This window comes from Parus major, chromosome 7 (genome assembly GCF_001522545.3).
Source record: "Parus major isolate Abel chromosome 7, Parus_major1.1, whole genome shotgun sequence".
Lineage (NCBI taxonomy): Eukaryota > Metazoa > Chordata > Aves > Passeriformes > Paridae > Parus > Parus major.
The window spans coordinates 28,086,406-28,100,435 of NC_031776.1; the positions used below are offsets into that span (position 1 = coordinate 28,086,406).

General features: G+C 40.5%; 1 protein-coding gene across 12 annotated transcripts in view; it reads left to right on the forward strand.

Moving 5' to 3' along the window:
- Positions 1-14,030, forward strand: part of KALRN (kalirin RhoGEF kinase) — a 470,986-nt gene that overhangs the window by 428,174 nt on the left and 28,782 nt on the right. For 10 of the 12 annotated variants that reach the window (XM_019007391.2, XM_019007396.2, XM_033516123.1 and 7 more), the window contains 9 exons: positions 70-139; positions 723-809; positions 1,583-1,675; positions 2,755-2,805; positions 3,124-3,201; positions 4,042-4,227; positions 7,116-7,287; positions 11,229-11,467; positions 12,323-12,570. In XM_019007391.2, the coding sequence (XP_018862936.1) occupies positions 70-139; positions 723-809; positions 1,583-1,675; positions 2,755-2,805; positions 3,124-3,201; positions 4,042-4,227; positions 7,116-7,287; positions 11,229-11,467; positions 12,323-12,570 (1,224 nt within the window). Of the gene's footprint in view, positions 1-69; positions 140-722; positions 810-1,582; positions 1,676-2,754; positions 2,806-3,123; positions 3,202-4,041; positions 4,228-7,115; positions 7,288-11,228; positions 11,468-12,050; positions 13,035-14,030 lie in introns of those variants that run through there. The other 2 variants (XM_033516128.1, XM_033516129.1) reach the window with 2 other exon arrangements.

A 14,030-nucleotide genomic window follows, 5' to 3' on the forward strand; every position in this document is an offset into this window, starting at 1 on the left:
AAGGATGACTAGTTTGCTGCTGGGATGACCTAAAGAAATGTTCTGAAGTATTCTTATCCTTTCTTTTAGCTTTTTCCTGGCTGAACTGGAAAAATGTCTTCAAGAACCTGAGCGTTTAGCACAGCTTTTTATTAAGCATGTAAGTTTTATTTTGTTTCCTGTATTTAGTACAATTGCCTTTTAGAGTGTGATGGCTCCTTTACAAAAACACCTGTTTGTGTTGACTCGATACTTTTACATGTCTAAACTGAATTTAAACATAAAGTTTCCCTATAGATACACATTTTCAGCTTGGCAGCTGGATTGCACCGAGGCATTAATCATTGTCTTCTTGCAGACAGCTTACTTGGGGGGCAAGATTGATGTGGTCAAGGACATCTGCCAAAATACAATTATGGCAGGGTCTTGCCAGCTGCTACAATTTACATGTTCATGTGAAGTTAGCCAAAGTATAATTCTAGAGGAAATTTCAGACCTGTCAGTGTGGGTATAACATCTCTCGCCGGCCACAACCCAGAAAGCTGCCCTTGCCTAAGGGCAGATGGGGAGAACAGAACCAGTTACCAATTCTCTTTCCTGCTTTAGCGAACTAAATATTTGATTAAACCTTTGATTAAAAATCAGGAAGACCAAGCAGAATATCATAGAAACTTTCTACCACCTTTTAATAACAGAAGGGTAGCCAGTGTCTCACGTGGCTGCTGTGCCTCTTGCCTTCACAGGAGCGGCGATTGCACATGTATGTGGTGTATTGCCAAAACAAGCCCCGGTCTGAGTATATAGTAGCTGAGTATGAGACGTACTTTGAGGTAAGCACAGCTCATTATACATTATTACTGCTTCCAGCTGTGAGTCCAGGTCAAGGAGACTGTTCAGTAACCTGTGGGGTTTGCCTAAAACAAACTCCTGAAAATATCGATACAGCATGTGGTGCTGCGGTCTCTGCCGTACGGAGAAAGTGTTAATGTTTAATTGCTTTCAAATTCTCATATTGGGAATTTCTAATAAACATTTAATTCAGTACTAACTGTGTGTGGCCCTCAGGGTACCACAAATGCACTAGTTTCTGTTCCAAGTAAAACTAGACTTTCAAATCAGTAGTGTACAAACAACAGGAAGAGGTAAAAGCTGTTGGAGCTGGGTGGTGCCTCTCATAAATCCCCAGTAACTCTGTCCATTTCAAGAAGTCTTTGGGACTAGACACATTTCGATAGTAATGTGAAAGAAGCTTGTTTAACAAGGGAAAGATTGAAAGGAAGCAGAGCAGGAGGCCTGTTCTGCAGGACTCACTTGTGAGCTAATCCCCAGTGCAGTGGGAAGAGTGACCCTGCAGGGCTGCTCGCTCAGCCCGGAGAGGGAGGGACCCTGCGCTTCCCAATGCCTTCCCGCTCCCTCACTCCTACCCAGGCCTTGCCTAAATAGGATATGCCAGATCTTTAAATCCTCAGAAATTCCCTCTTGCAAACAAAAGATTAAGAACAGACCAACTTTCTGTGGAAATAAGTCTCTGCTGAGACGTTTTATCATGTTGTCTGTCTTACTCTGTGATTGTTTGCAACTGTTTTTAATCCTCATTTTTTAGGAGGTTCAGCAGGAAATAAGCCAGCGGCTGACCATCAGTGACTTTCTGATTAAACCCATTCAAAGAATAACTAAATACCAGCTTCTTCTCAAGGTGGGTGAAAAAATACAGTTTGGATTAAACTCTAGTCTGCATGTTGCATTAGATTTTGTTATTTTAAATCAGCCTTAAACTTAACTGAGGAATAAATTCATCAAATTAAGAGGAAAGAGGGGTCTGCTCTCAGGGCATGCAGTGACAGAGGCCTGTGAAAATGTCCAGTGACAGAGGCCACATCTGTGCAAGTGGTTTGTAATTTAGGATAGTAAACAGATTTTTTTTTTAACTTTCTTTTGGAATTTTTCTATAGACGGGTACATTTCAAATAGGGATTTTCTTCCTCTGAAGTTTCAGAGTAAACTTTCAATTTTTTTTTTTTTAAATTGGAACAAAGATACAGAAGTGTAAAGTCTGTCTTAGGTGCTGAATGGCATGCTTCTAGTAAATGCTGTAGCCTCCATTTCTAAATATCTGTCTGGAAATTAGCTGAAGAAACTTATTTTCAGAATATTCTGTAGTCTTAAAATTTGAGGAGCTCACCACAATTTTTTTCCCAAGGAGCCTGACCACTCTGGTTTATGTTTATCCATAATGATAATTGGACTCATCCATAATGATAATTGCTCATCACTCTTGAAAATTCATCGCAAGGGGTCTGAAGCCAATATCTAAAATCAGGCATGTCTGAACCCATCCTATAATCTCCAGCAGCACTGGGCTCTGAGCTGGTTTCTCCTCTTTTTTGAACTATACTCCAGCAGGCTGCCATCAGCCCAGGTTTGGGAATTGCACACTAGCAAAGGCACAGCAGTGTGTTCCCCAAAATGCCAAAAAGAAAAGTCTTTGTGTGTGTGTGTGTGGTCTTGTGGCTTAAGACAGGGACCAAATAAGCATTCCCAAGGTCTAACCCCAGCTTTTTGGTTTTTTTCTGTGATCTTTTCAACAATCATCCACACCCCTCTTCCATTTTTCTAAAGTGGTCAGGACATTCAGCAATCTCTGAAAATGAATTTATTCATATTAGCAAGTTTCTTCTCAGAAAATCACATGCTGAATATGCTTTTTCCTTTTCAAACTGGTGCCTTTTGTTCTTTTCTGAAGTGCCTTAATGCAAACCTTTCTGCTTTCTCCAGGACTTCCTGAGGTACAGTGAAAAAGCTGGTCTGGAGTGCTCCGAGATAGAGGTACATTTTCCTGCCCTGGACAATAGGGCTAATGGGACTTTGTGTGGAGAAATGAAAACCCCAGTATTCCTTTGACAATAGCTGAAGGTCCTGCTGCTGTTCTAAATGTGGTATTTCTCTTAGCTTAAATCAGAACTAAAAGATGATGGCGCAATCCTGCATTTTAGTCCTGCACCATCCTCTTTTAGTTATCTATTCATGAGGGCCTTGCCATGAGTCACTCCAGCAATTGTGCTATTGAACTTCATTATTTGAAACTGTGCTTTCAGGAACCCTCTGGTTCTCTTGTAATAATGCAACATCCCTTTTCCTCAACAGAAAGCAGTTGAATTAATGTGCCTTGTACCAAAACGTTGCAATGACATGATGAACCTGGGTCGCCTCCAAGGCTTTGAGGTATGCATTTGCATTCTTCTTATAATAATAACTAGGCAAGGAAAATTACTTTCTCTTTCTGTGATTGTCTCTTCAATCTATGCAAAATACTTATCTAGGGCTTGTTCTTCTGCAGTGCTGAGCTGCATGCTTGGTGAGGTTTCAAAGGTGGGGGAGTGACACACCTCTCACTCTAGTGTGACAATTCATATTGTTTCTTCAAAATGTGAGGTCTGTAAAACCTTCTTCAAGCTTTAATGAGACTTATTCTATTACCAGAGCAAAATAAGTGATGAACCAGCCTGCTCTGACTGTTGGTAAGGTCACCTGCATTACCACAATAACAGGTCCTGCCAAGTTCAGCAACATCCAGGAGGGGATTTCAGAGCTACAGCCCCACAGGGTACAGCCTGTGGCTTGTAACTAAGCCAGTGTAGGTTTTGGGGAGAGGTCTTATCTCCAAAATGAATTAAGATTTGTCTTACTGTCTTATGCACTGCAAACAGGTAGGTCCTGGCCTTTGCACATTCAGAGGTCAGTGACTGCTGGCTTAGGGCATGATGGAGAGCTCTTGGCTGGAGCACTACAGGAACATAATGAGAACAGGATTTGAAATTAAATGTATAAAACAGTCTACTTGGGACTGCTTGCTTTTGGTTTTATATACACAGTGGCAATGAGAGCAAGGAGAACCTACGTTGTTTGTCTTTAGCTGAGGACACAGGATTGCTGCTTTGGTAACTTAGAGGGGATACATCTCACATGAATGCAGGGCTGCCTGGAAAACTTGGGCTGCATGAAATAGAGCATATCACCTTGTGGGTCAGGGTTTGTAATGCTGGTGCCTTGTCTGCTTCCCAGGGCAAGCTGACAGCTCAAGGCAAGCTGCTGCAGCAGGACACCTTCTACGTGACAGAGCAGGATTCCGGGGTTCAGTCTCGACCCAAGGAGCGCAGGGTGTTTCTCTTTGAGCAAATAGTTATCTTCAGTGAACTCCTTAGAAAAGGATCTCTAACGCCAGGCTACATGTTCAAGAAAAGCATAAAGGTAAGAAACACAGAGGGAAAAGCATATTCTGCTTGATGGTCATGTAAGGTTCATCCTGTAACAGGAAACAGCAATGAAAAAAGACAAACAAACATTTGCATTTACCTTTCAGAGGATCAGAAGCTGTTTAAGACCATCTCTAAATAAACCACTGGATGTCTAAATTTATTGGGTAGTTTTTACAAGGAGCACAACCAGGGCAGGTCCTCTGTCATTCATAGCTCTGAATTAGCAAATATTGCTACAAAACCTGCAGTAGTCAAAGGAAGTTTACAATAGTTGATTATATGCATGATCATAAAAGATAAATGAAGGTACAGTATCCAAAACAGCCATTTTAGGCCAAACTATAAGTCAGTAGTAATCCTTTACATGGTATTTCTGGAAGTACTCTTCCTAATTTGGGTGAGGGCTCTTAGTACAAATACGGATGTTGCAAGAACGTTTCAAAGACAAAACCACATATAATTCTAAAAATACAGCTGTGAGGAATTATAAAACCAGCTAAACTATAAAGAGAGTTCTGAGAAATTAATTTTGGTTTTAAATAATCTGTCCAGATTATGGGGCCGAGGCTAAAAGTAAAAACTGAGAGTAACCAGCTTTATTTAAACATTTATTTAATTATTTAATTATGCATTATTAAATTTTATTATTATTAATTATTTATTTTTAAAAATACTTCTTTGTTTAAAAAATGCAAAGTTTACCTGTGAAATGGTCGTTGAAGGTGCATCAGTGCTGCACATCTCCTGGTAAAACAACCTTTGCTGTGCCTGCAGAAAGAGCAAAATCATTGATTCATTTGAATTTCTGGGTCGTTCAAAGCTGAGAAACCAGTCTGGCATTGATTTCCTTTTCAAAGATACAGGTTAAGAGACATAGGAGAATGCATTGTGTTTGCTCTACATTTTAAATGGTGCATTAATATGAAATAGAAGAGAACATTATCAGCTGAAATAATGCATATTAACATATATAACTAAACAAACTTACAGTAAATAGCGTACTTACTGAAATGAGGTCTTCTTGGCTGATGGAAACAGCAGCATTTACTGAAAAGCCTATATCCATTTGCAAGTCAGTGTATTTTATAGTTTCCAACCAAATAATAGGCTATAAAGGGAAAAGCCAAAGTGTACAAATAAACAATCATCTTGATTTAGTTGATCAGATTTGATTTTATCTTTTTGCTGATTTAAATCATTAATAAAATTGGAGATGAAAATAGTATGAATCATTTTTACTTCAGTTTATTGTATATATAACAATGAGGCTTTTATCTGCAGGAAACAATTCCTGAATTGTATATTGTAGATAAAGAGAGAAAAATAAATCTCTCCTAATGTCAATAAAATTAGCTTGCCTCAAGGGTATGAGTTGCTTTTCTAGTTATACAGCCTCCAAAAGGAATGCTGTTCCCACTGCCTGAGTTTAAATTTTTCATGTGATAATTTTCCAGCCCCTTCTCTTCCATTTGGCAAACAGCTCGTTCTCCTGTTGAGTGTCTACTGCAAGTGTGGGAGCCCCTGTGGCTCCATGTGTGTCTCCCCCACCTCAGCATGGAATCTGAGTGCCAGCAGCTCTCACACCTTCCTTCCCAGCCTCCACCTCAGCTTCCTACTGCTTTTGCATTTGTCTGTTTCCCACAGAGAAGAGCTGTGGCTCCCAGTGGAGCAGGACCATTCCCTGCCTCCCTGGGCTCTGAGCATCCTCCCCGCGCAGTGGGGCCTCCCCCTGATCCTGTTTCTTTCCTCTGTCACAGCCACAAAGTGCAGCTGTTCTGGTCTGCCAGTGAGATGGGACTCCCAGATATTGTTCTCCAAGGTCTGTCACACTCAAACTGTGACAGAAACTTCAGCATCTTGTCCTGCATTAGCCAAGAACCCTCTTTTACACAATAAGGTCCTTAGTGTTGAGAAATAACACATCCCTTCCCAGATAGTTCTCAGCTGGATACCTTTCAGGCTCTCAAAATACCCGAGTGGAAGCCTTGATGAATGCATCTCCCTGAGACAGGAGGTTAGGGGACAGTACACGTCTTTTACCTGGAGCCATACCAGGATTAGTTTGGCTATCAACCAGAGGAAAATGAGCTCAGAACAGGAGCAAGAACACTGTCTGGGCTCACCTGCGTGAGCCATCTGCTTTTGACATGAATACATTCCCTCTCTTGTGTTTTTTTGGGAGGCTATGCCAACTTATTCTTGTTTACTACCCTAAACATCTCAGAAAAAGCTAAAGTTATGAGAACACTTAAAACAGAAGCCTCCCAAAGGAGGAGGACAGCAGCCAAATCCATCCCTGTGATTTCCAGAAAGCCTATCTGTGACTACAGTCAAATGAAGTGATTGCACACAGAGGACTCTAATCTGCTAGAAATAAGACCTGTTGGAGCATCATGAGAGAATTGCTCTTTTTTTTCATTATATCCCTGTGCATGGCCCATTCCATTTTTAAAATGTGCTAATGACTAAGATTTTCTTTTCAGAGGACAAGAAATATAAACAATTATTTAAATTGGAGGAATTGTAGACTTTATTAACATGTTAATAGGAACATTTTTGCTCTATTTATGGGTTTCAGTAAATTTAAAGCACATCAGTCAGGTCTGTGTTCCTTAAAATAGAAGTTGTAATTCAAGACAAGGCGGGTGGATGTCTGGTACATCTGTCAGAGCTTTATTAAGCATCATATTTAAGATTTAGATTTATCTGAGGCTATCTAGATGAGACAAATTATTATTATTATGATCTAACATTTTGTTATTGGACTTGTGTTCAGGAACATTTCACAACAATTTTGATTCTTGTGTAATGTTAATTTCACATTAATTAATTTTAAAATGTTCATGCTCCCTGTAAAATGCTTATCTTGGCTTCTTTCAGATGAACTACCTTATCATTGAAGAAAATGTGGACAATGATCCCTGCAAGTTTGCTCTAATGAGCCGGGAAACATCAGAGAGAGTCATTTTGCAGGCAGCTAATCCAGAAATTCAACAAGCTTGGGTACAGGACATCAACCAGGTCCTGGACACACAACGAGATTTCCTCAACGGTACGTACACAGTCTTTGTTCTGTTTCCCAAACTGTAAAATAGGACTTAGAATCTTTATGTCCTTGTTTCTTTTGTGAGAAAATTATTGAGCCACATCTGCATGTGTCAGTTGGACTCATGTTCCTCAGGTCCCTCCGTGGGTGGTGCTTTTGCTGGTGGTATTTTTGTACTGGAGTTTGCAGGGCTCTGTTACCCGGTGCTGTAGATTGTACCGAGAGGTTTTAAATCTGAAGCCATCTCAAGATCACGATGAAGCCAGGTTGCCACTGTGTCTGCACAGCATCTCTCAGTTACTCAGAGCAAGGTTTGTCCCCAAGAGCCTCCTGTTAGACAGCATGTGTGCTATAGCTGAGGATGTGAGGTGGGGATGAAGGCTGCCTCACCATGCACCCCCCTACAGGTCCCAGCTCTGCAGGGCAGCAGCAGCTTTCAATTAAAAAAAACACACAAAGGAAAGAGGAAGGAAACACGGGCAAGGAGACAAGGGCAAGGGCTTGTTTCTCCTAGGAAGCATGTGCATGAAAAAGGCCCTTTCCAAAGTACCAGCTTTGCTGTAGAAATAGATTTGAGGTGATCTGAAATAATATTTCAAACTAAAGCTGTGTTTCAAAAAAAAACCCTCTCAAAAACCAGACACACACACAAGCAACAGAAGTGTGTCATTTGGAAATACAGAGGAATCAAATTCAGTTAACAATTTTAGCTTGTTCTTGCTTCTGAGTGGATAAGGGTAAGAGAAAGGAACAGGACTAGAGAAAGAATCTAAAAATAGTATCTCTTTTGTTTGTTTGGAAGCAACAGAGTAGCTTTGGATGCCTCCAAGATTACTTTGCACTATTCATTTCAAAACAGCTTATTTTGTGGAGCTTATATTAGAGTATTAATGGCTTAATACATGTTCAACAATAAAACATATTTGCTTGACTCAAGACGTTTGGGCTTGGCACAATATGTTCGTTTTTGGGTTTTTTGGGGGAGGGTTTTGTTATTTGGTTTTGTGAAAGTTTTGTTGCAAAATGGGAATAGGCTCTTTCAGTTCACATCAAAGCAAAGGTTCCCTTTTATTCAATGTGGAGGCTTTAAAATTTTTAGTTCAGCTTAATTTTACTTTTCAGAAGTTAACTGGGAAGGGGTTACATGCAAAAGTTGTTTGTGACAGTTCAGAATCTATGGCTGAGCTGAGAAGGGAAATACATTTCACCCATGATGCCACAACTTGATACTGGGTTTTTGTGACTTGGAATAGAAACAGCCTCATACAACCATTGTAAAATGATTCCTTAAATACATTGGTGAGATGAAGAGTCTTAAGTTTTCCAGTTTGACCAGTTGGTACCAAAACTTGATGGGTTTATGTCAGTGCAGTTGGTTTTGACTGAGGAATTAGTAGAATAAAAATAAGTTCCACTAACAGTTAGCTACAGACTTTTTTTTTTTATAAGCCTTGTGAGAGCTCCTCAGGCACTAATGCAGGATTTTTCTGTCCCTTCAATATCTTTCTTTCTTGTTCTTTTTATTTTTTAAGTATTCTATCTTATCTTCACAAAACTTACTGCCCTGTGAGCCTCTTTTTCTGCTGAGGCATCTTCATAGCCCTCCACAGCCTATCTTCTGTGAGGACAGCAAGCAATTTGATGGGTTAGGAACATAATCATCACTATCTCTAAAGCAAAAGTAAAAATAGATTTCTATTAAAACACAAGCTTAAGGATTTACCTTAAAACTGTAAATAAGATCCAAGAAAATGATACTGTATCCAGGAGAGCCTGTCCAGTCCAGAATATTTTAAGTGGCTTTTAGAATGTAATCTTATTGAGACTGACTAATCTTTAAATATGTTTTTTAGCTTTGCATTTTATTAAAGCAGACATTTTCTGTCCTTAAAATCATATTAAATCCACACTGAGACAATGCTGCATAAACTTAATAACAAAATATTCCCCTTGAGTTCTTGCCCAAGCTGTCTCTGATTTTTCTCTCTTCACCAGGGAAGTCCTAAAGAGTAGGGGCGATGTACAAAGCATGGGATTTCCATCCAAACTTCATTAATATAAAAGTGTAATATTCAAGTTTATCTTATTTTTCCATGAAAAAATAAAAGCTGCTAAGCTTGAGAAAACAGGCTGTGCATCAAATGAAGGGATGTTGTGACTGTTCCTTAGGAAGCAAGCTGTAAAGAACAGTAAAGAAACTGCTGGACGTGTTTCATAAGGAAAATGCCATTCAACTGTACCTTTGTTTAATCATATTTTGTGAGGGGAATTTGGGAGAGAAAGGGAGAACATGCAAGTAGATGGACACTGACTTTTGCCAGAAGCTTCTAAGAATACTGACAGATGTTTAACAGGAGGCTGGAAGCCAGGCATCACTGTGATAGTTCATGGTGGAATTAGTAGTCAGAAATGGACACTCAACTAAATACCCTTTAAAAGTACTGAGTACAGTAGATTGTTTGATTGATAAGTATCCATTCAGATCTTACTGCTAATGACCTTGCAGCCTTATTTACTGTATACAGTAGAAAAATGTCACTGTCAAAATCGTTGTCAAAGTTTTCCCCAGCCTTCCTTGCCCTCTGTGGCTGGTCTGCAGCAGGACCAAACCATTTCCAGCTGTAGCTGAGGTAAGCAAGTGAAACTGGCAGTCACTGTGGCATAAATACAACCTGCTTTTGTGACAAGGGTCAGGTTTTAGAGAAAAGTAATCTTCCAGATTGCTACAGATCTATGTCTGTGTCCTTTTGAAGAAAATGGTGATCTGGCATCCTCCTTGAGTTTTTGTTTTTTCCCAGTCATTTGTTCTTTAGTATGAAGTGATTTCCTGAGTTGTCCTGCCTTTCTCTGGAAGGGGAGTGCTAGAGAGTGTGCTGTATGGTGCTAAGCTTTTCTGTTTTTCTTTCCTTTTTGTTTTGTTGAGAAAGACATTCCTTCTGTTGTGGTTCCCTGGTGGGGCTGATGCTGTGACATTATGTTCTCTGTCTGCCTCTTGCTAGACTAGTCTCCCTGCATTCCAGTAGGTTTAGTCTGGTGCATGTACACAGTACTAACTGACTATAAATCATCTCTTTAAGCCACATGACATGCAAAAAAACAAGCCCATAGGTCTGGGGCTGGTAGCCTGAGCCCAGAAAATCTGTTCACTGTGAGTCCCAGCCCTGATCCCTTCTCCTCCAAATATAACAAATTATTTATTTCTTTATGATGTGGATTTTTTTCCATTTCCCAGTGCAAGCTCTCTCCATGACTATAAAATATACTCTCACAAGCAGACTTTATTTTTTATGGCTGATGAAGCTGTTTAGTGTGGCCTGTTGGGTGTTTTCTGGAGAGGTTTGGGCTGCTGGGATCAATGTCTTGGTGTCATCTATACTTCCTTACTTGCTGGTCAGTTCCAGCAGTTTCCTTGAACCAAAGCAGTTAATGAAGAAAGCACATTGAGAGCCAAGTTGAAGTGCATTACATCTGAAGACTATTTATTAGTCACACTTTCTTGGGAATGTGCAAATGAGACTCAGAGGTCTTGACCTGTGTTTCCTGATGCTAGCAAAACTCACTGCAAATGTGCTGTGCACCTCTTAGTCAGGCTTTCGTTTATTTTGACTACAGGATGTGATTAATTTGTGCAATTTCAAAGAAAATGAATGCAGTTATGTATGCTATAAATGGCAAACATTTTAGCCTCCTCTCTGTGTAGGTTAGAGAAGCTGTTCTTCACATCAGCGTGGAGTGCTGTGTCCAGTTCACGCACAGCACAGTGTGAAGTGCTTGTGTCCTGTCTAGCCATGAGCGCTCCATGTGCTTCCATGGCAGCATCTCCTGCTCCTGTTTGGTTTGCAGCATATGAATCTGTTCTGTTTGAACCACCCCACCTGTTTGAACACCTCTGCAGCCCCTGGCAAGGCTGTTGGGAGCACATGGCTGACTCCTGTCCTCTCTTGCAGCGCTGCAGTCGCCCATCGAGTACCAACGCAAGGAGAGCAGCTCGGCGGTGCTGCGGCCCCAGGCTGGCAGGGTCCCTCAGCCCAACACCAGGCCCCATTCTTCTATTCCAGTAGGGTCTGAGAAGCCTTTGAAGGCTACAAGCCGTAACCCATCTCTCCCACCCCTGAAGATATCTACCTCCAATGGCAGCACAGGGTATGAGCACTCACAGCCCGGAGACAAGTATGAACAAAGCAAGGTACTGAGCTCATCTAATAAAACATGATCTCACAGCCCATTTCTTACACCACAGGTGATCCATGTTGTTAGCTTTAATTAGCAGCTAACCAGGTCAACAGGAATCAACATACTGAAGCAAAGGGGTTACATGTGATTTGGGATTAAACAGCTCATGCAAAAGCCCTGGCATCCAAGGATGGCAGTTCATCTGGGAAACAGAGACAGAGCCTGACCCTGGAGCACTGATCTCTGTGTTTTTTGGGGCACTGTGCTTGCAGATCTGCTGAACTAGATATCCATTTGCAGTACTGGCAGAAGTCATATTCAGGCTTCTCCAATATCCATTAACCACCCATTCCTGAAAAACTCTGTGGTAGGGAAGAGCTTAGACCTTTTCCCACATAACAGCTCACAGGGTGCCAGCTAAAGCTTATAATTTGGGTACATGTGTGCTGCACACAAACCACCAAAGAGTCAGTGGCCACCAACTGTGTTTGGACCTTGCTGCTGACTGAGGTTGACCAAAGCCACTTTCAATCTGACCTATCTTTATCTGTGAGTATTCACTCAGCTTCATTGGTCTTTCTCCCTGTTTGGCTCAGCACAGATCCGTAACACCCCCGCAGATGAGAACACCCAGGGGCACAGTCGCTAGCAGCTTTGAAGTCTGATGTGAAATAGGAGACTGGTTTGTATTAGCTTACTGCCACCTTTCAGATCTTTAAAATCCTTTTCTGCCAATGTGAACTTCCAAATGTTTTGTGTCTTTTTCCCTGGTCTGGTTAGGCTGGACATGAAGTAGTGGGATCGCTGCCAGAAAGGGCAGGTTCCTCCGCGCCGGCCGCTCACCGCTTTGTGTTGTGTCCGTTTGCAGACTGATTTGGGAGGGTGCAATGGGACCTCTTCCATGGTGGTGATTAAAGATTACTATGCACTGAAGGAGGATGAGATCTGTGTGAATCAAGGAGAGGTGGTTCAGATCCTTGCTATCAACCAGCAGAACATGTTCCTGGTGTACCAGCCCGCAAACGACCACTCTCCAGCCGCTGAAGGATGGATCCCTGGCAGTATCTTGGCTCCCCTCCCTAAATCCACTACAGATAGTAGCGATGGAAGCATCAAGTAAGTGCCCTATTGGCTTCGCTGGGAGCACTATGTGGATTTTTTGAGGAAAATAAAATAAATAAATAAAAATAAACCCAAAAGGTAGGGAAATCCCGCTGGTTTTGATCTACAGTGCCATTGGAACAAGCTGAGTGGTCAATCCGCAGCGTCGGGCAGCCATGGTGGATAGCTCGGGTTTTGCTTATTTTCATTTTGTGGGATTTTGTTTATGCTTTGGAGAGAAATAAAACCATAGACGGTTAAAGATATGCTTTACGTGACACCATTTTACACCAACATGGACCTGCTTGGACTGGACTTATATTTATGTTGTATTAAGTTACTAATCTATATATTGGTTATAACAGCATCTAGATAAAAAAAAAACAAACACAAAAATCCAGGCTCTGTGTTGGACTGAGGTTTGCTTCTCAAGGAGGAGAGATTTTGTTGTCTATGGCAATTTCCTTGTACAGCTTGTATCTTTTTTTTTTTTTTTTTAATTTGTTTTGGGGTTTTTTTCTGTTTGCAGTAACTTTTGTAATATATTTTTTGGTTTGCAAGACCCCCATCCAAGTACATTCCTGTATAAAGTATTTTGCACTATTTAAAAAAAAAAAAAGAAACAAACTCACATCAATGAAGTCAGGTTGTGCAATATAATGGATAGTCGCAATGTTCATCATTGTACCTGTAATGTAACTAATTTTAAATGTACTATTTTAAATATGTAAAATAAATTTTCACCATGAGCATGTTTTAATGAGGTAAAATAATTAGTTTGACCCTTTTATTTTGTTTGATTTTATTTTGTTTTGATTTTAATTTTGTTTATAATATTTTGTTGCTTATTTAACAAATGTGTGGATATATATTTTTCTTTTCTGATTTTTAGAAATTTGTCAGTCTGAAATGACTAATGCAAGAAAGTGGTTTTTTGGTATTAAATACAGAAGGTACAACCCTCTTTTCAGTAATACCTGTTGATTTCTTTTAACATCTAAAATGACTAGATGGTAATGCATGATGTATGCTACAAATTGTGTTACCTTCCACAAATACCTCAAGGTGCAGAATTGAACATGAGGACAGATTTTGTGACAGATTCACTAAAAATAATAACTTGATCTCTGCTGCCATTTCAGTTAAGAGAAATGATGACTTTACCTGTCAGCCAGTAATGAATGCTACCTGGAATTGCATGTTAAGGCAAAGGAATTGCTTGGCACATCTCTTGCACATCTGCCACAGCCATTCCTGGGTTCCTCTCTAGCCACAATATGCAACCACATGCCCTTAGAACCATCCACGGTACCAGACTCCTGGTGAAGACTGATTGCATGGCAGCTGTGCAGTAAAATTCTGCATCAAATTCTGTAGGCAGATGAATTGTGGCCAGGAAGGTGTAACAAAATTGAAAGACACATGAACTGCACTTCTCTCTTTGTCACTGCAGTGAGATTTAAAGTCCTAAATTA